The sequence below is a fragment of the Protopterus annectens genome, chromosome 13.part0 (genome assembly GCF_019279795.1).
Source record: "Protopterus annectens isolate FY-2018-M chromosome 13.part0, PAN1.0, whole genome shotgun sequence".
Taxonomy (NCBI): Eukaryota; Metazoa; Chordata; order Ceratodontiformes; family Protopteridae; genus Protopterus; species Protopterus annectens.
In genome coordinates, this window is record NC_056747.1 from 323,675,755 (window position 1) to 323,701,833 (window position 26,079).

Sequence of the window (26,079 nt, forward strand, 5' to 3'; positions counted from 1 at the left end):
TTTGTGCTATTTAGGCACTAGTTGTCCCCCCCCCCCCCGTATGCCCATTTTCTATTTTTATTTGTAGTAGGTACTAGTATGATGCCCAGCTGACTCTCATATGATACATGGATGTCCCTCAGCACTATTTGACGTGAGTACATGCTGCCCCTGGTGACTATGGCAGAACATCACATAACATGCTTTTGAACCCATGCAGATAACATACTTTGACAGGCTCATATGCTACAAGTAATATTTATGCTCATACCTACATAATACCAAAGGTTAAATGTCACTAAGTTAACTAGTGAACTACCCCATTCCTGGTTATATAGCTTATTTCCTACTGGGTTCTTCTATGCATACTGGAGTGAATATGATTACATTCCGTTAGAGGTGTTGTTTCTGGCCTATGCCTCTAGTTTTGTCTAGGAATTCTTTTGTTCACCAGTTTCTTTTCACTGCTATCCACTAAGTCATAACCTTCTAAAGGCAGGCTGATATTTTCAATAAAGACATGAAATAACAAGAATATCTTATGTAGATCATGAAAGTATGTGCCTGTGTGAGTGTGGCTGTATATAAATGGTTCAAGACTAAGACCAGGTGTTCTCATTTCTTCAGTAAAACAATTTTTGCAGTTTTATAATCAGAGAAGGAAATACCTCAGCAAACAACCCATTACACTGTTACCAATTTCTGGCAAACTCTTCTTTCGTGCAGTGTGTGTGTGTGTGTGTGTGTGTGTGTGTGTGTGTGTGCGCGCGCGCGCACACACACACACACACAGATATATACATAGCATCATTTAGGTGGGCGAATGGTATTGTTGTGGCTTTTCTGTGCAAGATTGTGAATAGTATAGCAATAACCCACGTCTGGGTGTAGGTAATGCTGGATATACCCACGGTTGGCTTTGTTTGGTCCCTCGAGCTTCGCCCTCGGGACCAAACAAAGCCAACCGTGGGTAAATCCAGCATTACCCACACCCAGAAGTGGGTTATTGCTATTATACAATGACATTATTTAAGAAAAAGAATAATTACTTTTCTTAAATAATGGCATTGTATAATGCCTCCTTGCTGACCTTCCGCAGCTGTCTGGTATTCAGCGGAAGTTCTGATGTGCTGCGCATGCCTACGCAGTACATCAGAGCTGTGGGCAAAAGCTACGGAGAAAGCAAGATCTCTGTTGCTTTTTACTGTTTCGCTATGTTAAATGGGTTTAACATAGCGAGACAGCTTTTAAAAAAGCAACGGAGAATCTCCGTTGCTTATTTTAAAGTTGTCTCGCTATGTTAAACCCATTTAACATAGCGAGACAGTTTTGAAAAAAGCAACGGAGAAAGCAAGATCTCCGTTGCTTTTTACTGTTTCGCTATGTTAAATGGGTTTAACATAGCGAGACAGCTTTTAAATAAGCAACGGAGATCTTGTTGCTTTTTTTAAACCTGTGTCGCTATGTTAAACGCCTTTAACATAGCGAGACAGTTTTTTAAAAAAGACTTATAGTAATGGAAAAAGTCTGGGCGACCGGACCTTTTGCCATTAGTATAAGTCAATTTACAACGTGCACGCTGACCAATCAGCGGGCACGTTTTGGAATATTAATAGGGGGGGGTCATGGTATAATAGGGAATTTACCCTTTCCCCAATGTAGTGCAATCTCAGAGTTGGCATATATAATTAGCAGAAGTGGAGGAGGTATGCAGGGTATACAACTAACTGTCAAATAATCATATCGATAAGTATGCATATATAGGTTACAAACAAGTTGTTGGCAGCCGGCTTGTCAAACCTAGAAAAAAGCCAGCACAGCTGATCAAACATGCCCACTTTGTTTCTGTTCAACATTGCAATACATTAGCGATTGGGGAATTTGCCTTTTCCCTGCTGTAGTGTGGTCTCAGAGTTGGTATATATAATTAACAGGAGTGGAAATGTGCAGGGGGCCCCCCTTTGGAGGGTTATATATACATGCTCAGTGTAATTAAATTGTCACATCACATGTTCCATCTCAAGACCTATAGAACTTATAGTCTGTCAGTGGACTGGCACTTAGGCTAAAAGTCACTTACTTCAGATCACAGGAGTTTGTCACATCTGCTTAAGCTGACAGGAACTCATGTTATTAATTGTCTATTCACATGCAAGAAAATCATGTTGCTTTTGTGTTACTGATAGTGGCTGGTCCAGTTTTACAGTCTTCTGGAAAAAGAGCAACACGTGCTTTATACTTCCTGCTGTGGGTTGTTCTGTTTTTCAGGTGCAATAACCTTAGAGTGAAAATAATAAAATAAGGAGGCAGGGGCAAAACCCCATCTGAGGTACAGGGGTCTTGCTTCCCTGCAAAAAAAAAAAATTGTGACACATTTTCTTATATCGTGATAAGGATTAATGTATACATTGTGGAAATGTGTATAATCACGTTGTTGTTACAAGCTAAAATATGCAAGGGAATGTAATGGCACCGAGGGCTGCTCCGAGCGCCTGTCTCTCCCTACCTCCCATGCAGTCAGCTTTTGAAAACATAAATCATTTCTGTTAGATGGAATCCATTTGGGAGATGTATCACAACAGGCCAGTTTATTTATTATGTATTATTTATTTTATTTATTTATTTTATTTGTCATTTGTTTACTGGAAGTGTCCAACTGGACTAGAAGTCCATTTTCAACTGAGGCCTGGGGAGAAAAGCTCCAAGAACAATACAAAGATCAAAAGATATACAGTTCAAAAAGATTACAATACAATAAAATTCCAAGAGTAATACAAAGGTCCACTGATGTACAGTTCAACAGATAGCAATACAATAAGACAGTCTGATATTGATTAATAGTTATACAGAGAAAAACAAAACTAGCAATTGTTCTTAGAGATGGCATACAATGAATTAACCAGCACAAAATATATGTACAAAGGTTTTAAGAAGGTTCAAATTAATTTAAATCTTGGTAATTGACCCCCTCTAAAGAATAAAAAAAAAACTATTTCTTATTTTCCTGATGTTCACAGATGACGTCCTGTCCCAAAAAAGCCATATAACAGCATTACAGTAATTTGTGTAGGCAATGAAGTCTAAGGCAGTGGCTTCCTTTAAGACTTAAGTATTAATATTTCTTCATTAAAACAACTGTTGACAATTTTATAAGCAGAAAAGGCAATGCCTTAAAGAAAAACACACACACACACACACACACACACACACACACACACACACACACACACACACTGTTGTCTGTGCTGGTAAAGTCTTGTTCATCTTCATTGCCATCATCATCACCTCTTCTGTATTGCTGCTTTTTATCTCTTTCTGTGTGTCTTCTAGACATTGAGAAGAAAAGGCTTGGGTCTAGGACTGGACAGCTCCGATCTTGAGATTGATGAGTCCACTGAACCAGCTGAAAAGTTTCGAAAGTTAAGTGAGGGGGTGGATCTCAGTTCAGGACGTCAACGGCTATATGTAAGTTCCCACAACAGTTTTTCTGTCCTGTCTGTACTTTGAGATGTTTGTATATTACTGCTTTAAATTACCCCATTTAACTTAGTTAGATGGTGTAATACTGACACCCTGGACTGAACATCAGTGAAACGGATGTATCACTCAACATTTGTTTTCTTGACAACTTGTGTATATGAAATAGACAGACACTGTGGATTGTGATTTAAGACATAGATGATTGCTAAGAATTATGACTCCTGAAGCCAAGTAACCATTAAACAGAATGAAATCTCAAGGCAACTCACCAGAGTTAAAGTAATATGAATTAAAATGATACCCTGGCTGGGCTTGTATATCTGTATTTGTGCTTGTCTTACAGCATGTAGAAAAATAGCATGTTTCTGATAAATCCTTTGATCATTAAAGGAAAAGATGAATAAATTAGATATTTAGAGAGTGTGTGTGTGTGTGTGTGTGTGTGTGTGTGTGTGTGTGTGTGTGTGTGTGTGTGTGTGTGTCTGTGCTTGCATATAAAATGTTTATCAAGCACCAATCCCACAATGTACCATGTCCATGAAAACAAGAAACCTGACCTTTTGTTTTCGTGACTTCAGTTCAGGTTATATTTAGTAATGAGAAGTATGTTCTGTTGCCCTGCATATCACACATTTTCAGATTTCTTTTTTAAGATTTTATGAGGTGGTACATTTAGAGCTCAGAACTGACCAGTAGTATAGGAGTGGTAGACAGCCTACTGGGAGTTTGAGGTCTGGTACTGTGAATAGTATGAGTGCAGAGGGACATAGGAATAATAGACCAAAGAGAACATAGGACCCCAAATCATGTATACCTTTAAGGAGACACACTTAAAGGTGCCTGCCATCTTTTATGAATATGTAATAGTGCCCACTTCCCAAATCAAAGAGGGGCATGCATGATGTCCCTGGTGTAAATTTGTGTCTGCCCATCCACTCATCATGACTAGCCTTAAAGGCAGGCAAGTTATACTTTGCTTGATCTGTAGTTGTAACTTATTCTTTAAGCTGGGAATACTTTGAGTTAGGATCCTATCCCTCTAGCGTGTTTTGTTTATTTGGTGGTATATGTTCATGTCCTGAGTACAGGTGTTTATAAAGCCAATAGTTTTGGGAAATAAGCGGCTATTAAATAGGGCAGGGACTTCATGGCTTAAAAACTGAGACACAGGTCACCTGAAATCAGCTGGTAGGCTACTGAGTAAAAGGAGAGCTGTGCTAATCTCTCAGGACAGCTGAAAAAATTAAGACCTTTATTTATTTGTTTATTTATGTATTTGTTAAAAATGACTGAGGCCTCTCCAGCTGAACAATATGCTTAATTTGTACATACCAAAGGGGACATTGTATTCAATGATGGGTCTGGTAAGGGAAGAATACAGTCATAAGATGACTTGTGTATATCTTGAAGATATTCCCTTGGAAACGATCTGGATCAGGTAGCAAGATTTCCAGACTATGATGAAAAGATGATGATGAAATGAGAGTGATTGCCCCAGATAATTAACTAGGACTGTAATGCCTATATCAGGTTGAAGAGGAGTATCAGTTGTAGCATATTAGGTGGGAGCAGCTTTTTGGCTGAATGCAACCATGATGCACTTTTTTGCATTTAGATTTAGCCTGTTTTCAGCACACCAGGTATGTGCATATTGCAGCCCGTGTTGAAATAGGTCAATATCAGTGGATGAGTGGATAAAAGTGCCTATCTTATACCTATCAGCAAACTTGGTTAACCACACTTCAGGGATGCTGGCTTCTATGTCTGCAAAATAAATGCTAAACAGGACAGAGTCCAGCACTGATCCCTGCGGCACCCTGCGAGATACAATCTTCAAGTATCCAACTTTCATTACTTGTGATCTGTTGAACAGCCAGTTTGCAATCCAGTGGTCAATGTAGGGGGTTACTTTAAGTTTGTCTAGCTTTTCAATAATACCAGTACGGGGGATAGTGTCAGAATTTTTGACCAGAGAAAGATAAGCAGCATGCACATATTGACCCCTATTCACAGTCTCTGTAACCCTTACCAAAGACGTTTGTGTAGTGGGCCTAAATCAGCTAAACTGCCTATGTCTGCATAAATGAGTTTTGTTATGATGTGTACCACGGCTTTGCATACATGGCTGATGGGAGTGTAATTACCTGGGTCTGTTGAGAGGACACCCTTATATAGAGGAGTCAGAGTGGCTATTCAACAGGCATCAGGGACAAACCCTGTAAATAGACTGAGACTGAATACTATAAGTAGAAGCTTCAATAGTCTATAATTGACACTGAAGAGCCTGACATGCTATCTGGTCATTTAGAAAAAATATTTTTATCCTTTGAGAGGTATTCTAAGCCTTGTTCAAAGGCAGTTTCAGGAGAAACTAAATTATCAGGGATAGTGGGTGCAACAGTGTCACAAAAATTAAGTGCAAACCTTATAAAATAGTTTGTGTCTTTCGGCTTTTCCAGGTTAGGGGTCGCCACAGTGGAACTCCGGTCCGCTAATGATTGGCAGTTGATCTTTACGTACCGGCTTGCCAGGCCTGATGCACAACCTTCAATGAAGGTACGCCCATTCATGCATGTCTCCATGCAGAAGATGCTCTAGCTGAGAATCGAACCGGACAGCGTCTTACTGTGTGGCGACAATGCTACCGCAGCAATAGTGACGTGTGAAATTCACTGTTGCACATTAAAACCATTTCTGAAAGCTCCTTGTACCCCCAGATGTGGTGGGGGCTGATGCACCATCCCTATTCCACTGCTATTTATATGTATGTGTTTTTATTTAAATATATTTGTGTGTGTGGGCTCTGGGATCACTATACCTTGAAGAAGGGCATATACCCCAAGATACAGCTATTACAGGCATGGTATATAGTTTTCTTTAATCAGCTTTGCATTCTTGTTTTCTAAAGATCATTCTGATGGTCCTCAAATATGTAACGGGAAGATGTGCATGTGTGTGAAGAAGAAGAAATTTTAAATAACCCAAGACGTCTGACCTCAGCAGCCAAGTACCTCCCATCCAGACTGTATCCACACCTTAGACTGGTCTGAGGTGTGCCTCACTGACACACACACTCATAAAGAAAAAATATCAGATGTACTGTGGTCTCCCGCATTAGTCATACAGTTAAAAGTAGTTCTATGTATTTTTTTCAGTGTACCTTAGAAAAACAGCTTAAGTTTTAACAAAGCATTAGGATTTAATTTCCTTTTTACTACAAACTCTGCTTGTAAGCAATATAAAAGTGAAAAAATAATTTAATTTTAGTTCATTATATTCTGCTTTTCTTGTTTAGAAAACAAATTATTGACTTCTGTTAGGCCTCTTGTGTTGAAATGTATTGGGCCTACTAACGGAGTAATGGCGTTGTGAGCATACAGTTTGTGAATGAATAGCGTGGTACTACTTTCCATGTCTGGTAGACATCATACAGCTACACTGGTCCTGCCCCAAATGAGATGCCTCAAGCATATATTTGAGTCATTTGTACTGCTAACATTCATTCATCATTTATTTATTTTATTTGTTTATATGTATTTGATTACCAGGAAAGTCCAACTGGGTACAGCCCATTTTCAGTGGAGGCCCAGGGAGAAAATCTCCAAAGTATTACAAAACATTTTAAGAACAATAATTTTGCAATCTTCAAAAAATTTTAAAAAAATCTGCAGTTTAAATAATTATAACAAATTATACATAATATAGAAATATTGGTTAAGAATCGATACAAGATATATGACAATCATTTAATATTTTGAGAGATTTTAGACAGTTTGTAGAGAAATCAAAGAAAAGGTAGTCTGATACAAATAGGAATTGCAGTATGAAGTGAGGGGAAAAACAGACATGGTATATTTAGAGAGAAAGTCAGGGAAAAGAATTAGCAGTAAGGAAGTAACAGAAGAAGGGGAGTGAGGAGGTATAAGGAATGAAAAGGTACTTGTTCATGGTTTTCAACTCACTTTTCAGTAGCAATCTCTAAATGAACAAATTAATCCACAAATAAGATTTTGCAAAGTGTTTAAAAAAAAAAGTCTATCCTTTCTACAGCTGACTTTATATATTTGTAGAAATGTCCTTAACATGGTGTCTCCAAGACAAAGATAAACATCTTGATGTACTTTTTTGTTGTTGCTGCTGCTGTTTAATACTTATGTTGCAGTTTGGCAAACAACAGAAATACCACATGTTGAAATATTTAGTTTCCATTTTCTCATATTCTTCTGTTTGGTATTTTCTTTTCTTTGATTCTATACTCTGACGTTTTGCTCTAGGCATCTTCTCTGCAGTATCTTTGTTTTAAATGTAATAGCAACAAACTGCTGTCATATCTGCAGTATACAAAGAACACACGTAAACACCCCCATGAAATTACATTTGTTTGCATAGGTTTGGATGCGTAAAATATTGTATATATACTTGTTTATTAAGAAACATTATTCATTTATGTTAAAGTTTTTTGGCAGGAAAACTGGCATTAATAAAGCCAATTACTTCAAAACTAGGTCATTTTAAATAACTTTAAACATTTGTGCATCAGTGCGACTCTATAGAGATCTATAGGAATTATCTAGTTAAATCAGCATCTGTCTAATATAGTTAATAACGTTAAATATAAATGGTACAAAAATGTCTCCATTTACAGTTACTGCAGTAATTAGAGGGTTTGTGTCTTCCAAACATGAGCATTCAAAAATTGGAGTGAAAAACTTACATTCTTTGCAGAAAATAAGTTGCCATATGAGTTTGCATCCTTTCTCCTGTGGCATTTGCATTTATCATTTTGCAAAGAACTATGCAGCATGTAGTCAGTACATGACTCTAAGTGAAACATTTTCTAATTATAGCTATCAGAAGGGAGGGGTCCACTCAAATCTAAAAGCCAAATAGTCATTGAAAACTTCAGCCCCCTGCATAGGGAATGAAGGAGCATGGCAATTCAGTTTCATAGCCAGTTACTTATGCAGCTTAGGCAGAAAACAATGCATCACTCCCGAGTGAGTACTTTATGAAAAACATAATTCCAAAAAGAATTGTTTCTGAGTCTTACATTTTGTATTAAACCAGTTAAGTCCTAATGCATGGGTTGTATAGCTAAAGTACATTATGCACTGTGATTTGAAGAGAAGTTTTATTTATTCTATTTACTTTTATTTATTGCCTGTTAACTGGATTAGTAGGTTGATACAAGACCTTTTCCATACACACCTTGGGGAATATAGCAAAAGACAACAGACAACAAAAATGCAAAGCATAACATCACAAGTAAAGAATTAATGATACTGCACTGTGATAAGAAAGTTCTAAATGATAAACAGTAATAATACACAATGAAGTAAGTTTCTTTCCTTGACATAGCACAATGGTGACACATATATCTTTACATATCATCTACCCAGGTAGAATTTATATATTTGAACCTACTGTGTAGTTTTTCATAACCGAGTACCTTGGAGAATTTTATAACTGCACTGGTGGAAAGCAGGGTAAATAAAGAACTCTCTGACTGTTAGAGGTTAACTTACAGCCCTCTTAGATAGCATACCTCCTTATACAGGCTTTAGGAATCTGTATTTTTCACAAATTACATATAGAAAGGAGAGTCAGGTCACCATTTATGAAAAGATTTTTTGGGGTAAATACCTAAATGAAAAAATGTGTAGAGCATCCAAGCCTAATTTTGGGCACATATGTTTAGGCAATGTAGTGTGCCCTTGTGAAGAACAGGGAAAATATTTTTTTGCAGCAGATATATTGTAATATTGAATAAACATGAGAGGATTTTTACCAGGTAAAAAACAGGTCACATATTGCAACATTTGATGCATCTATGATGGTTGTTAATGCTAGGAACAGTCGTAATAAACTTTTTTTTTTAATTGGAAAATTTGCTCTATCCTCCTCAAGGCGAATTGCCCCTTTTTTTTTTGCTGGTAGAACCAGCTACATTTCTGATGGCATGCGTCCCCTCAAATTATCTATGGTATGTTCCCAGTAATTCTCATTAGGGGTAATATTTAATCAGAAGGCTAGCTGGTTTAACCAGAGCCCTGGGCCGGTACTATGAACCAGTGTCCCACTCCCTCAGAAAAGAGAAAAAAAAACACTTCCCTGTCAGAAGCTGATCACTACAGTATACTGTATTACAGTTGGATCTACCCCCCCCCCAAAAAAAATGGACATCTCTTCTATTGGCACACACCAACCAGGTGGCCAGATGCATCACACACACACACACACACACACACACACACACACACACACACACACACACACACACACACACACACACACACACCACTCTGTCCTCCCCCAGCCATTCAGGTTCCATTTCTGTGCCCTGCCCCTAACCCTCAATCACTCCATCAACATATTTTTAAAAAATTATTTCTTCTTCTTTAAACCATAGCAAACTGTTTACAACAAATTTAGCAAAGATTATTATTATTTACCAATTATTACTGATACGTTGGTTAACAAGGCTCTATCTAAAGCTAAAAACACTGCCTCCATGGGACCAGATGGTGTCCCAGGCTGTGTCATACGCGAGCTCCAAAAGGAATTAACCCCGCATCTTAAAACCCTGTTCAGTCTCAGCCTCTCCACAGGATATGTGCCCATAGAATGGTGCATGGCAACGGTGGTCCCGCTACACAAGGGTGAGGCCACAACTGACCCTGGGAACTACCGACCAATAAGCCTGACCAGTCTGATCTGTAAGGCTATGGAGCGAATCATTATGGAACTCATAAATGGTGAGATTGTGAACCTCTAGTCGCTGGACCCCACACAGTTCGGCTTCGTCAAGGGCAGATCATGCCTCCTGAACCTGGTGGATTTCTTTGAAACAGTTACTCAGGCTATAGATAAGGGAAAGGAGGTACACACGGCTTACATTGACCTTGCTAAAGCATTTGACACCATTCCCCATTCAGGTATTATTGATAAGTTCACCAGCCTGGGCATAAACCCTTACGTCACAAGATGGATCGCAAAGTGGCTCTCAGACAGATCCCATAAAGTAAGAGTAGTGGAATCTATGTCCGAATCCAGACCAGTAATGAGTGGTGTGCCTCAGGGCTCTGTCCTGGGGCCCCTCCTGTTTGGCATATACTTCTCAGAAGTACAGGCAAGCACGGAAGGGCTGTGGCTGACTAAGTTTGCGGATGACTGCAAACTGGGTGCTATAATAGAGTCTCCGGCTGACATGGAGATCCTCCAGAAGGGCCTAAATGAGACTGATGCATGGTGTCAAAGCCATGGTCTCAAGCTAAATGCAAAAAATGCATAGTAATCCCCTTTGGAAAAAACAGAGTACCCGCAAACTACAACATAGGAGGTAATCCCCTGAAATCTGAAGAAGAAATAAGGGATCTAGGGACCCAAGTAGATAGTCAGCTTTCCTTTGATAACCATGTTGCCAAAGTGGTTAGAAAATCCTTCCATGTGACCCATCTGATCACAAAAGGGTTTGCATCAAGATCTAAGGATGTAGTGGTGCCCCTCTACTCTTCCCTCATCAGACCCATTATTGAGTACAATGCACCAATTGGAATGTACCTGGCTAGACATCTCCAGCAGCTGGAGAGACCACAGAGGTACCTAACCAAGAGAATTACTGGCCTCAAACAGTTGCCCTATGCAGCACGATTGAAAAAGCTAAGATAGTTCTCTGTTGCATACCGCTTTCTCAGAGGTGATCTCTGCCTAACGTACAGAGCCATGTACAACCCAGAATTGTTGAACATGCTCAATCTTAGCAAAACCAAATCTACTTGAGCTATACGCTCTAGGGATATAAACCTCAACACAACAATGAATAGAACATGCTGGAGGGACAGATTCCCTTCGCAGACACTTCCCTTACTATGGAACAGGGTCCCGATCTACGTAAGACAGAGCCCCTCACTATCACTCTTCAAGAGGAACCTTGATGAGTGGATGTGTAACAGAAGGTTCACACCGGGAATCACACCAACAGCACTACTAGATAGGGGCCAAGATACTAGCTGCTAGTACAAGGGTCTAGGAAACTATTAAAGGGGTGGTGAATACCGCACAACGTGGCTGAGCTAATATATGCCTTCGGGCAGATAGCCCAGTACCAACCTATAAGAATTGCTACAGTTTATACCCTGTCTGCACAGAGTGCTACAGTGTTTATATTTCAGTTAAACTAAAAAGTTATTTTTGACCTGCAGCAAACTGTTTGCTACAAATGTATCAAACAGTTGCTAGAGTTTATACCCTGCCTGCATGGAGCACTACAGCAGTTACTACAGTTTAGACCACACATGGAGCGCTACAGCACCCAGGTTTGATCCCATATGTAACAGCCGCTTTTAAAAGCCGGTATTGCATTAAAGATAGATTGGGATCAGCTGATCTGCTTATTGTGCCCCCCCCAAAAAACTCTGCACCCAGGCAGTTGTTTCTCTTAGCCCCACCCTAGCTAGCTACACTAATGTATATAATTACAATTATAATTTTTTGTTTTGGACAGCAACGGAGAACGGAAAAGCTCCGTTGCTGTTATCTCGCTATGTTAATTACTGACCATGGGATGGGTAATGCCAAACTCTAACAAAATGGGATAGGTTAATTTGAGCACAAAAAGGGCAAGTGTCTACTTTAAACTGCCCATAAGGGCAGCTAACATAGCTATAAAGACTAAAATATCTGAACTTGTACAGTGTGTCATACATACATTTAAGAGAAGACCTTATTCAGGTATATATAACATTTAGAAATAACTGCCTCTGGAAATGTTTAGGTTTATCAAAGAGTAGTGGAGAATCATCAGACAACCTGTGTAGAAACTTGTATTGGAATGAGAGGTTTATTAATTGGCTATCTGAGAGAGTAGCTGATGCATGGAATAAACTACCAAATTACATTGAAACAAGTACTAATATAGATATTTTTAAGAACACCCTGGACTGGACACTTATTATGGAAATAATTGTTTTGGTACATTGGCAGGCTAAAAGGGCATTTATCGCTCATGCCTGTAATATTTGTATGTATGTGTGTATGTATATATAAAAATTCTGCAATTCTTTTGTGAAATAAATCCAGACTTTATACTGAATATTCAGTTCAGTTCAATTGTCTTTGCAGAGCATACAGAGAGAACTCTGATAACTGCTCTGCTCAAGAATTATGGAAAAAGCAAAAATATAATGATAGACCAAAGGTCCAAAATCAGGGGCAATGTTTAGATATCACTTTAACGCACTTGAAAATTTTAGCATAAAGCAGGTTTTACATCATAACACATTTTCTTAACAATAAATATAAACTCTAAAGCCAGGCATGATTGATTAATTGTAATCCTCAGTGAGTTATTAGAAAATCAAAAATTTTAGGAGAGACAAAATCAGGGACATTCTACAAAATTCTGGTGTATGCAAAAGATGTGCAGTTTGTTGATTAATGACCCGGCATGTTGGTCTATGCAATAAGGAATAACTGTGATGTGTATTTATTTAGCTAGCTGTTCATTTGATCCTTTTTATTTATATTTTCTTAATTAGGTTGAATGTGCTAACCAGAGTCCATTTTAAAGGGGGCCTAAGCAAAAAAGCATAAATACATAAAGATTCATCCATGAATGCATAATTGGGAATTATACAACGACCCCCCATTAATATTTTTTTTTGGACAGCAACGGAGAATGGAAGAGCTCCGTTGCTGTTATCTCGCTATGTTAAATGAGTTTAACATAGCAAGATATCTTTAAAAAAAGCAACAGAGATCTTCCTTTCTCTGTTGCTTTTTTTAAAGTTGTCTTGCTATGTTAAACTCGTTTAACATAGCGAAACAGCTTTAAAAAAAGCAACGGAGAAAGGAAAATCTCCGTTGCTTTTTTTAAAAGCTACCTTGCTATGTTAAACTCTTTTAATATAGCGAGACAAGTTTTTAAAAACAATGGAGATCTTACTTTCTCCATTGCCTCCACACACACAGTTCTGATGTACTGCGTAACCATACACTTGCGCAGTACATCAGAACTGCCGCAGAACACTGAACAGCTGCAGAAGGGCAGCAAGGAGGCATTATACAATGCCATTATTTAAGAAAAGTAAGTATTTTTTTTCTTAAATAATGTCATTGTATAATAGCAATAACCCACTTCTGGGTGTGGGTAATGCTGGATTTACCCACGGTTGTCTTTGTTTGGCCACTCGGGCTTCACCCTCGTGACCAAACCACACAAACCATGGGTAAATCCAGCATTACCCACACCCAGGAGTGGGTTATTGCTTAAATAAAGCATTAAATACAGGAAAATGTTAGCAAAAATTAAATATAGTGTGAGTAGCATTAGTATAAAACAGATGTCTTCACTCAGTCAATATGAGTTTTTTTGTGATAATTATTTGATCTATGGTAAAATTTTATTGAAAAACGATATAATTGTATTAGTGGCAGTGGTCTCACTATTTCTATAAGATGGACCACTCTGCTGTGTTACTAGGAAGTTTCAGTTTTCCCCATTGATATACAAATGTGTAGTTGGCACATTTAAGTAAGGGGGTGTACAAAATGAAGTTCTCCCTGTGTAGGGTGCAGCAGGGCTTGCGCCCTACAAAAATACCTTTCTAGATATCTTTTTCAGTTTTTATGACTAATGTTTTGCTATACATAAACAAATAGACACAACGTTTCTCACAGAGGTTTATATGCTGGTGAGTCACCCCATTACTGCATGTAAATAGCAATTTAGACATTAATAATGAACATGTCGTAGCATTTACCAATTAACGTCCCAGTTCAACAAGGAAGCATAATGTCACAGTCAGAAAAGATGAAATTTATATGAAGCTTGAATTTAAAAGTAAAGGTCATAGGTGAAATGTCAAGTGGGGTTATTTCATTGGTTGTAAAGAAAGCAATGGGGTTCCTGTTAGAGATCTGTGTTATTGATCTAACTGGTAGCACGTGTTAACTCAGCACATAATGTCCGATGAAAGAAGTGTTTTCTTTTTTTTTACTGGTTGAATGCTAAAAACTCCTCAAGGTATGGCCAAAGCAGCCACAATATAAATCCTAACATGAAATGGAGACTATATGTACCCTTGTGTCTGTGACTGACATAACAGCAGCTCTTTGTTTTGCCATTTAGGAAACAAAGTCTAGCAGTTCCTTGTACCTATTATCTTAATTGCTTTCCTTCTTTTTTTGTCCGTTTCTTTTGCATTTTAGGCAGCTGTATCGAACCACGAGTCTCCCTACTCTACCTCCTCACAAAGTGAGACTGGAGGGAATAACATGTCAGGAACTATGCTGCCTCAGAACAGATCGGCTTCATTTAAATCTCTGGTACCAAAACATGGCCTCTCCTTGGGGCGTTCGCCTGGCCCTGCACACTCAGGTACCTCTCTGCTGTTACAGTGTTCTGTCAGTTGAACTCATTTCACAGTCTTATACAGAGAAAATTTACAGGGTTTTGTAATTCTATCAGATGGTTGGAATGGTGTCTCCTAACCTGTACTACAGTTTGTTTATTTTAATTCAGTGTTCTGTTTAATTATAATAAGTTAACTGTGTAAAATGGATTTTGTTTACTTGGTGAAAAAGATATATTTTTTAAAGTAGATCTGGTTACAAGTCATAAATGTGCTTCATAAATGCTCTGTAAGCACCTAAGCATGCATCCCTGGAATCATGTATTTCATGAAGAGAAGAGAATCCTTTTCCTTGTGGCCATTATCTTGATTTTGTTTTTGCTACAAAACAGAGGTTTGAAAAGTTGTTCCCTGCTGAAAGTTTGAGACTCAGTAAAGCAAGTCCTGAAACTAAGAAACTTTATGTGCAATTCACAGAAAATAATACTGACATGCGAAAGTGACTAACTACAAATTAAAAGCATTTTTTGTAGGTGAAAAGCTTGCCTATGCCCCAGATTTAGGTGGCTACACCCCCAACATCCTGCAACTTATAAATACTAACTCCAAGATCACTGCACCTCATAGAAAAAGGAATTCCCCCAGTAACATCAGTTTAGGACACAGTATGTATTTTCCTGTAATTGCACTTAAATGTTCCCAGTGAGCTCTGATGGAACACCAAGAAAGAATGTGTTTAACTCTGGTGATGTTAGTTCATATTTATTTAGTAAATGAGACATCAGAAAGTAATCCAGAGGGAAGAGAATGGAAGTCCTATAATCCAACTCTCCTTTCACTAGCATGGGTGTGTTAGGCACTCTGGTGTCCACTAGGGTGCAATTTTAAGTGACCTTACAGTACACCAGAAAATGAGCAGTATAAGCCATGAGCTTCCCAATAATCCTAAATCTGATTATTTCTCTCAATTGCACTTGCAAACTGTATGATTCCAAGTAAGTCACTTAACCAGACAATCTTCCAACCACAATGACCATTTCTTTAAAGTTTCAAACACTCCTGAGGGAAACAGTTCTAAATGTAAGTACTTTAAGTGGACGAAGCTATTCACATTGTATGATGAGCTCTTCAAACTTATTTGTAACCTCAGCAGTTCCCATGTGGCCTCAACTCCTACCTATACAACAGAGTTATACTCCCACTTACAAACATGTGCAGACCTCTTCCAGTCCCTGCTAGAACCAAGTATAGTGAGAAATTTCAAAACAAATCATCAATGGTGATCCACCAGAGTAAATAAGTTTTATAAAAAAACTGAAGTCCTATAACAAACTATCTACTCAAATTAAAAGTTCCGCTAAAAAGAAAAACAAAGAGTAATGTAATGACCAGGAAGATCAAAACAAAACACAAACTGAAACTAGTATCTGAAGTCAAGAATAATTATAAAGTCTTCTTTCATTACATCAAAAAATTAAGAAATGGCATACAACCGCATTCTGAACTAATCCAAAATGTCATAACCCTCTCTGACCTAAAGACAGAGCTAATATGCTTTCATATAAATGTAATGCCATCTTTACATCAGAAATAATCATCAAATTTCTAGAAATTCTTCGGTCCCTTCTACCCACTAAGATCATCAAGGAACATGTCCTAACTATGCTGCCAAACTGAGTCTAGAAAACTTACTTGGATGCCTAAGAAATAACCCCAAGAATGTCCTTGTGGAAATCCTCCAGACCTTGCTTGGCTTAAACTTAGTACATCCCTGAAGTATGGAGAATGGCTGTTGTGATGCCCCTTCATAAAGGGGACTCCACCACAAACCCTGGGAATTATAGACTCATCATCCTAACTAACCTAATTTCCAAAGCCATGGAATGCTTTATGTTAGACTTCATTAGCTACAAAAACAAAAAAACTCATGCAACTACATACAAAGAAGTTTGGTTTAGTGAAGGGGAGGTCCTGACTACTTAATTTATTAAACTTCTTTGAGAAGGTCAAAGAGGTAGCGGAGAGTGGCCATTTGGTCCACACAGCTGGCTCTAAGCAATGCATTTGACACCATACCCCATTCTTGTATTTTAAACACAGGAAGAGACCTAAATGCAAAGTCTTATGTGATAAAGTAGATACCAAACTGGCTGGAAAATGAAGCCCACATAGTTCAGGTGGCAGCTTTTTCCTCAAAGAGTAAGAAAGTAACTAGAGCTATATGTCATAGCACAGTACAGGGTCCCCTCCTTTTTTAGCATGTGCTCCTCCAACCTCCAAACCATAAACCTACACTTTTGACTAACTAAGTTTGCCGATTACTGTAAGCTGCATATAGTTATCTAATCAACACTTATTACTGTATCTGTATAACAAGGGCTAAGCTTCACAAACCAGTTGTGTACTGAAAAAGGGCATACATTAAATGGAAAAAAAATGCAATATTGCCCCATGTAGTAAAACTTCTGCTCCTAAACTTACATTATAGCCAGTATCCCACTCCAGAGTGAATGAGATCTTGACAACAGTTCCCTTTCGTTTGACCACCATGTAGCATCAGTGGTCAGGAATCCTTCTGTCCAGTACAAGTGCTATCTAAAGGCATCTCGTCCAAGTTAGAAGAAGTTATTGTTCTGCTGTACTCAGCTCTGATAAGGCCAATTACAGAGTGCAGTGGCCCCTTCGGGTTCATTCTTTTACAGACTCCTACACAGAGTTCCTTGTCTTCTGTTCTGTGCCAATAAGGAACCAACCCTCCTTGATCTCTTGTATCTCCATAAAACAAAAAGCTGCACCAATTCTCAAAGGATTTAAATCTCCATCAGTATATAAGTAAAACATGCTGGAGGAACACATACACAACATGTACTCCATCCAGGGCCATAGTTAGCTTATGTGGCACCCTTGTGTAGTTCCTTCATCTGGAGCCTTCCCCAAGAGTTGAGGTTCAAAGAAAAAAAGGTCCCCCAGCATTGAGGACCAAAAAAAAAAAAAGCTTGTATGCTTGGTGACTGTAGAAAACCACTTCAAAGGTAACACGTGGTTTCTACAGTTAAAATATCACCTAGAAAATGCAGTAGCTGTGATTACAAATACAGAATCAGCATTCAGATATTGCATTAGTCATCACGGCTGAAGTGCTTCATCTGTGGTACTGCATCATCAGCATCTGCAGATCATACCCCCAAAGGCCTTGTACCCAGAGCAGCCACCTCCTTTACCCCTCTCCAAGCTACATTGCTGGTCCCATTGCTGGAAAAAATTGCCTTTCATTGTAAAACAGAGTGACATCCACACATCCGTCAAGATGAAAATCGATGATTGGACTGGCATCCACAAATTCATTCCCTGCCTGACTTGTTTTGCCATTGTAGAGACAGGTGGTATTTCATGAGAATGGATCTTGGCAAGGCACAAGTTGTCTCTCCACTTACTTGCTTTGAAATCCCTTTGATCCTGTCATTTTCAAGTCACACATGAAGAAAAGTATTTATACCTTGTGGATTTACATAAATGAAAAATGAATTAAAAAATACCTGCAAAGGGGTGTGATACAGTATTTTGATATTGTTCCAAGTGTATTCACTTAGGAGTTTTGGGGTGTACAAAACACAAAGTCACTTATGTGATGTCTGTGCCTGCCCTCAGTTGTCATGCCACAGTGTGGCAAAATCCTTACCAGGAGCCAGAAGGCTTTCTCCCCTGGTGAGAGCAGACCCATATGATGAAGGGTCATGTTGAATAATCTCCAACCAGGAAGAAGAAAGATTGAGAAGATGGGTCAGTAGTGAGAAGGCAGTACATAAATTCAGTAGTAGAGGTGAAAGTGAAGCAAAAAATTGAGACCTTAAAGCTCTTAAATATATCCTGAAAGGAATTTATGCCTGCACCTTGTTAATTCTGACGTTCTTACCTGGAGTCTGCACTGAGATGTTATAGCCACTCATTTAATAGGTTCATGGGTGATTACTAGGCTAATGGCCCAATTGGGGGGGGGGCATTTTTAAGTCTAGCTATGCTTCCCAATGTGAGAATCAAACCTTGTACCATGTATCTGTGAGGTAAACACCTTAACCCTTAAGCCAAGCATGTCAGAATTGTAAATAGTATCTTATGCTGTGTGATGTAAAATAAGACTCTACATCAGAATGATGAATCAAAAGACATCTTTGGAAAATCAAGACATTTAGATCGAGTTTTGATATATGTGTGTGTGTGTGTGTGTGTGTGTGTGTGTGTGTGTGTGTGTGTGTGTGTGTGTGTGTGTGAGAGAGACTATATGTCTAGAGTGTGCTTTTGTGTGCACATTTCCCACTTTTATTGAGGTTGCCTGTATAATACAATCAAAGGTTCATGTGCTCTGGTCAGTGTGTCTACTGCTATTGAGATTACCTGTATATTACAGCCAAAAGTTCATGTTCTGTGGTCAGTGTGTCCACTGTTAATAAGGTTACCTGTATAATATAAAGATTTGTGTGATGTTGTCAGTGTATCCATTGTTACTGAGGGTATACATATAATACAGACAAAGGTTTGCATGTAGTGGTTAGATGTAATGGTGGCTGGTCTATAATTTTAGAGAAAAAAGCAAGTATTCTCAAAGTTAATTAGGTTTTGAGCAATACATTTCTGTGTCTCTTGAGCAGAGATTAAAAGTGTCTGAAAAGCAGTAGGTGACAAATAGTGTTGGAAATGGAGCCAGAAAGTCTGTGTATGAGTTATTGAAATAGAATTCTTCTGTCAAATTCAGCATGTCCTAAATGAGGTAGTGAAACATGTACAGTATAGGGCTACCGTAAAACTATCTCAAACATTTTCAAAGTGTAGGTAGGAAAATGACTTTAGATTTACTCTGATATACCATATTTGTCCTCACAGATATATTTGTGAGTGCATAACAGATCACTGAGAATTATGTATTTGATTTTCTTGTTAATTGAAAGTACAAACTTGAATTGCAATACTAAACTGTAGTGTAACTATAAAATAAATTAAAAAAAACGCGTAGACTAGTTTTAGAATGTTTACAGAGGAGCTGCACCATCCAGGAAAAGGCCCGGGCCCCCCTACACCGCCACTAACTAAATGTACTAACCACGAAGTCACATTTCCTTGGAGACAGAATACTTTGTTTTCTAGAAAAGCTAATCTTCCTCGTTTACCCTGATGTATCCTGACGTCAGACTTAGTATGTTTAGATAAGCAGACATAGGGGTGTCAAAGGCCCCATACTGGGGGAGGGTGCAGCCTCCTTCCAAAATATAGGATTTACTATTATATTAAAATATATAGCAGTTTAAGTTCCCATAAAATTTGATTTCAGCTATGTACTTCATGAATTAACTTGGTTTAAGGTTCCTACCTACCTACCACCTGTTACATATGCATAGTCAGAAGTTAAAAAACAATGAAAACACTTGCAATGAGGGCAGATTTACTTCAGGGCCTACTTAATGAACTCCAGACTTCAATATTCAAACTACTCCAAAATGCAGATGTGCTTTTAATATAGAGAAGGCATCACCCTTTTACTTTCAGAATGAGGCACAACTTTGGAAATGCCTTTATTTGAATTTGTTACTATAGTACTTTTACTTTAGTAAGTAAAAAACAGGTAATGTATATTTAAAGAATTACAAAGTTTTAGCAGTATCTGAATTCTATCTAGTCTTGGTGAAATATCACATATTTACTGTATAAGTATGCTTTTATGCTTAAATGTACCAGTCAATTAAATTGCAGGGATTTTCTGTACCATTAGATGTATAATGATGTCAATAAACAGGAGGCTGAAGGTCTGTGATCAGTTCGGATTTCTTTAATAGCACTGAGGTTGCTTTATGAATGCCTTTTCATTGAAGTGAGTTTTTTTTTTCTGGGAGACACATAGTACTTATGTCATGCAAATGTTACCTGAAGGCATGACATTTAGTTTCTTCACACTCATACCTGTCAACTTCTTGACATCTGGACAAAGCCATATATAAAAATAGGACAAAGATCCAAAAATAGGGACAATAAAACTAATTTTTTAAATATTGCTCTTAAAAACTTTGAATGAGTTTTCTGAAGGGTATGAAGTCTGAAACTCAAATGTCTGTAATTTTCTAACTTCACCCTTTAATGATCTGCCACTAATTTGCCAGAAAACAGAATTTTATGAAAAATGGACCAAAAATATGAGGCAAAAATCTAGACACTCAGCAAAAATCTGTACAGGTGAGAGGTATGTTCACACTTGAAGATAATTACACACACACACACACACACACACACACACACACACACACACACACACACACACAAAATACCCCATTCAGCTCCTTAGTCCTTGAAACTCTACTTTTCTCAGCACCAATGAAACATAATAGACAAGAAAAATTAAAAAGAAATGAACAAGGTCTGCCAGAAACTAAGATCAATCAACACCAGCATTATCGGAGTACAAACCAAACCAAGGACAGTAACCTTTCTGGCACCCAGAACCATTCCTCATTCTGATGCATGACCCTCCCCCCAGCAAAAGTCCTCAAGAGAACCAAAAATGTTGTTTCGGTAGTTTAAACTGCAGCAAATCACTTGCTACAAATGTTACAAGCAGCCTGCTACAGCTAATTATTAACATTGCTTCAGTCTTGACCAAAAATGCATTTTTAGCATTCATTTCTGAAAACTAGTAAAGAACTGAACCAAACATAAAGTACTTTGGCAAATACATTCTGAATGTCCACTTTTCCCCTCACTAGTGATGCCTCTGAAACTAATACATTTATTTATTTTCAGCATTATAGGTTAACTTTTTTAAGTATCCATTTTCAGCCATAACCTAATCTAAAGACCTCAGAAGCTGCCAGTTTAGAAAGCATTCTACATAATAGATTGTGGTTATAATGGCTTACAAGGAATCTAGTGTATTTTGTCAGTATCTCACATTTTGGAACCAACAAGGAACTATAGTTTAAGTAGTTAAAACAATGGAAGCACTCCACGGCTGGCACACCAAAGATAATTTATTAAATATACAAAACAAACAAACTGGTTAGCGCTTTCACGTTCCAACAACGTTTCTTCAGACCTCAAATAACACATGCCCATACTACGTTTATATACAAAATTAATGCTCATTATCCCATTAGCAATTCTTAATGATTATACTATTTAAAGTGCAAGCAATCTATATAAAAATAATTAAACATTTATTCTATTCACTTCAAAATAATCTAAAAACAATAAAATTCTTGTCACATATTATTAAAAACCCTAAGAATATTTATTTACATGTAACTGAATTATATATAAAACATGAAATCTTGTAGGTATATATATGTATGTACGTCAATGTGAATATGTAAAAATTAAAACTATAAATATATTTCTTAATCAATAATAACCTTTAAAATATATAATATATATCTTGAATAAGCATAAATATGTAATATAATATAACTTGTAAGTCAATAAATTAATAAAGTGCTTAAGTCATAGATATAAAATGAATAATTTATGTTTATATATACGTTAAAAAAAAAAATATATATATATATATATATATATATATATATATATAAATGTAGTGTGTATATATAAAAAGTATGTATGTGTGTGTATGTGTGCATGTTGTGCATTTGAATGATGGTGTTTGTATGTATCTGGAAATGTTTATCTAGAACGTGTTGTGTATCTGTGTAGGAGTATTGCATGCTTTTGGGCCCTAGGTGTAAAGAAACTGGGCAAAAATAGTAACAAAATCATTCCATGTCAGGTCACTGATCATCAATCAATACAAATGTTGTATATATAAAGATAAGAATAAAAACTGAAAGCAAAAACTAAAACAACCAAGAGGGTTATATATGAGAAATATCTGCCACATAAATAATGGAGTTGATTGTTGTAATATTCAATGGTTGTAATATTGTATTTATATTTCTTATACATTTGAGATGTTATGCTCACCATATAACATGAAGCAAAATCAATGCTTATATGGTCTGGCCAAAAGGAATGGTTTCAGCGATATCTTATCGTTCAAACCATGTCCTTTGTTGGCCTGTAATTTTATGATCCATTTATTTTCTCTCTCTTCTGTATAATTCTTAATATTACCCAATCTATCTGTTTTCATTATCAACTCCAATGCCATAAACTCGAAGTTATGTCTGGTTCCTTCCATAATAACATGTTTCGCTAACGCATTATTCTCATTTTCTTTATTTATGGCGTAAATGTGTTCCCTAACTCTTTCTCTAAGGGTTCTGTTTGTTTTCCCTATATAGAATGACATACAACATTGACATTCCGCTAAATATATAAGGTCCCTAGACTTACAATCAGCATACTTATCAAAGACAATTATTTTACCATTGTCTGGATGGATGAACTCATTACCATTCAACATATAATTGCATTGATTGCAGTGCCTGCATGCAAATGTCCCTTTCCTTTTTGAGTGTAAAATTTTTTTTTTATTATTGTTGTTGCTTTCTTCATAACATAGTAGCCTTTTTAAAGATTTCATGTTCTTATATGTAATATTGGGTCTATCACCTGCTATTTCTTTTATTTTGTCATCTACCATCAGCATCTGCCAGTTTCTATTTATTATTTCTCTTATTTTATTATTTCTATTAGTATAAGGTATAATCAATCTAGTTTGTGTAGTGTTTTTTATTTTGTTTCCTTTCTTTCTTTCTCTACTGTCATGCCTATATAAATATGGCTTTCCTCTGTTTTTTCTGGATTGGCTATTTTCTGAGAAGACTTTCTCAGTATCAATCATATCATAGCCTCTCTCTATAAAATTCTTTTTTAGTGTATCCTGTTGTTCATCATGTCTAGTTCCGTCTGTCACCAACTTAGAAATCCGTAATGATTGATTTTTAACTATGTTGGAGAATATATGTCTAGGATGCATGCTGTCTTGATGTAACAAATTGTTCCTCCAGTATTCCTTTCTATACAAATCTGTATCTATCTTTTCTCCTTTTTTCATGATGCGTACATCTAAAAAATCTATGCATTCACTTGAAAATGTGTGTTGGAATCTTAAAAAATCTGTTGTTCCATTAATGTATGTCACAAATTCATTTAGCCTCTCTATTGTGTCATCCCATATAAGAAAAACATCGTCTACAAAACGCTTATAAAATTTTATACTCTCTCTATATATGGGTTATTCCTTTGTATATATGTCTCTTCCCAGTATGCCATCACTAGATTTGCATATGAGTTGGCTACTGGTGTTCCCATCGCTGTACCCTTTTTTTGTAAGTAGTATCTTCCATTATATGTGAAAACATTATTTTCTAGAACTATTTCTAGCAACATCATATATCTCATTACCAAGTCTCTTGGAACATTCCTTTGTATTAGTAGTAATCTGACATATTCAATGCCTGTACTATTAGGGATACAAGTAAAAAGAGAGGTCACATCTAGTGTTACCAATATATCTCTTTCAATATTGCTATTTCCATCTATATAATCTGCATAGCTATAAAGGAATTCTTCAGTATCCCTTATAATAGATGTGATATCAGTTAGCATTGGTTTCAGCTGTTTTTCTAAATAAATTGAGAGAGGTTCTGTTGCCCATCCTTTTCCAGAAACTATTGGTTTTAAAGGGGGGGGTCATATAAATTTTTGTGTACTTTTGGTAGCCCTCTATATGTAGGTATTAATGGTTCTTTAACTAGGAAATAGATGTATAAATCATTATCAATCATATTACAAAGTAGCATGTCATATAGCATCTCTTGTATGTTCCTAATCACTCTGTTTAAAGATATGTTATTTAAACATTCATATGCAACAGTTTCACCTAACAGCTCTTCCATTTTCATTGTGTACATACATTTGTCCATTATCACCACAGAGCCACCCTTGTCAGCTTGTCTGATAATGATATCATTATTTAACTGTAAATCCTTTATTGCTTCATTTTCACCATTGTTCAAATTATAGTATTCTAACCTTTCATTTTTAGCATAATATTCAATCAGCTCACTTTCACATATTTTTTCAAAAGCTTCTACTATGGGATTTGGCTGTGGTATAAATGTAGATTGTTTTTTAAAAACATTATCACAAGGATTAGTGTCATTATCACTATTTCCTAGTAAAAGTTTCAAATTCAAATTTCTTGTAAATAATTTTACATCCACTATAACATCGGTCACATCAGCTTGTTTGGATGGTATAAAAGATAAGCCTTTATTTAAAAGAGAGCTCTCAGCTTCAGTTAATTCATACCTTGAAATATTAATGATTAGTCCCTCTGTATTGGACGAATTAATTAATTTTGTATATAAACATAGTATGGGCATGTGTTATTTGAGGTCTGAAGAAACGTTGTTGTGACGTGAAAGCGCTAACCAGTTTGTTTGTTTCGTATATTTAATAAATTATCTTTGGTGTGCCAGCCGTGGAGTGCTTCCATTGTTTTACCTACGTATAGTTTAAGTAGTGACATTTTAGTTATGGTACAATTCACACCTCATTGTGCATCCTTTCCTAACCCCTTTATAGCTAATGCAGAAGTTAAATATTATTGTTCGCATTTCAAGGAGAAGTAACACTTTGGCACAATGACCTCTCTCCTAGATAACAAAGCATTTTAAAATGTGAAAAAATGTGCTGCGGCTTCCATTATTTATTTACTTATGCATTTACCTGTATGTCTGTTTATCTATCTGTATATCTATCCATCAACTTAATATTTAGGACAAGTTATTTCTAACTGCATACTTTTTGTGTGCTTAGCCCTTTAGTATATTTTTCCTTCTCACTCTCAGAGCCAGTGGATATCTAGAATACAAGGGCATGTTTTTGCTCTTGGAGACATTTTCAGTTTTTTCTAGCTTGCATCCCTTACAACTGTCAAATTTTTTGTAGAATGTACATTTTTTGCCTCACGTTTTTGGTCTGCTCCTCATACAATTTGTGGTTTTCTTGCAAATCATTTGAGTCACTGAATAAATGTTATAAATCTGAGGTTTCAGGATTCATATCTTTCAGAATGCGCATATTAATGCAAAATCTGTTATTCTAGCAAATTTCCAAGCATATAAGAGCAATATTCAAAATCTGTAGATGATTTGGGGTCTTTGCCCCCATTATTTAGGCTTTGCCCAGATGTTTTTGTGTTAAAAGTTTGATAGGTATGCTAGATTGGTTCTTGAAGCCTGGAGTTTACTGACAGAATCATGTACTAGGGGCTTCTGCCATCAACAGTAATTCTACATTATGTAGCTCTTTCCTGCTGTGCAGC

At 37.0% G+C, this 26,079-nt stretch overlaps 1 protein-coding gene across 4 annotated transcripts in view; it reads left to right on the top strand.

Annotated features, from left to right (window-relative positions):
• The window catches only part of MEF2B (myocyte enhancer factor 2B), a 786,689-nt gene that overhangs the window by 585,072 nt on the left and 175,538 nt on the right, over positions 1–26,079 (top strand). For all 4 annotated transcript variants that reach the window (XM_044053922.1, XM_044053921.1, XM_044053923.1 and 1 more), the window contains 2 exons: positions 3,310–3,444; positions 14,668–14,836. In XM_044053922.1, the coding sequence (XP_043909857.1) occupies positions 3,310–3,444; positions 14,668–14,836 (304 nt within the window). The remainder of the gene's footprint in view (positions 1–3,309; positions 3,445–14,667; positions 14,837–26,079) is intronic.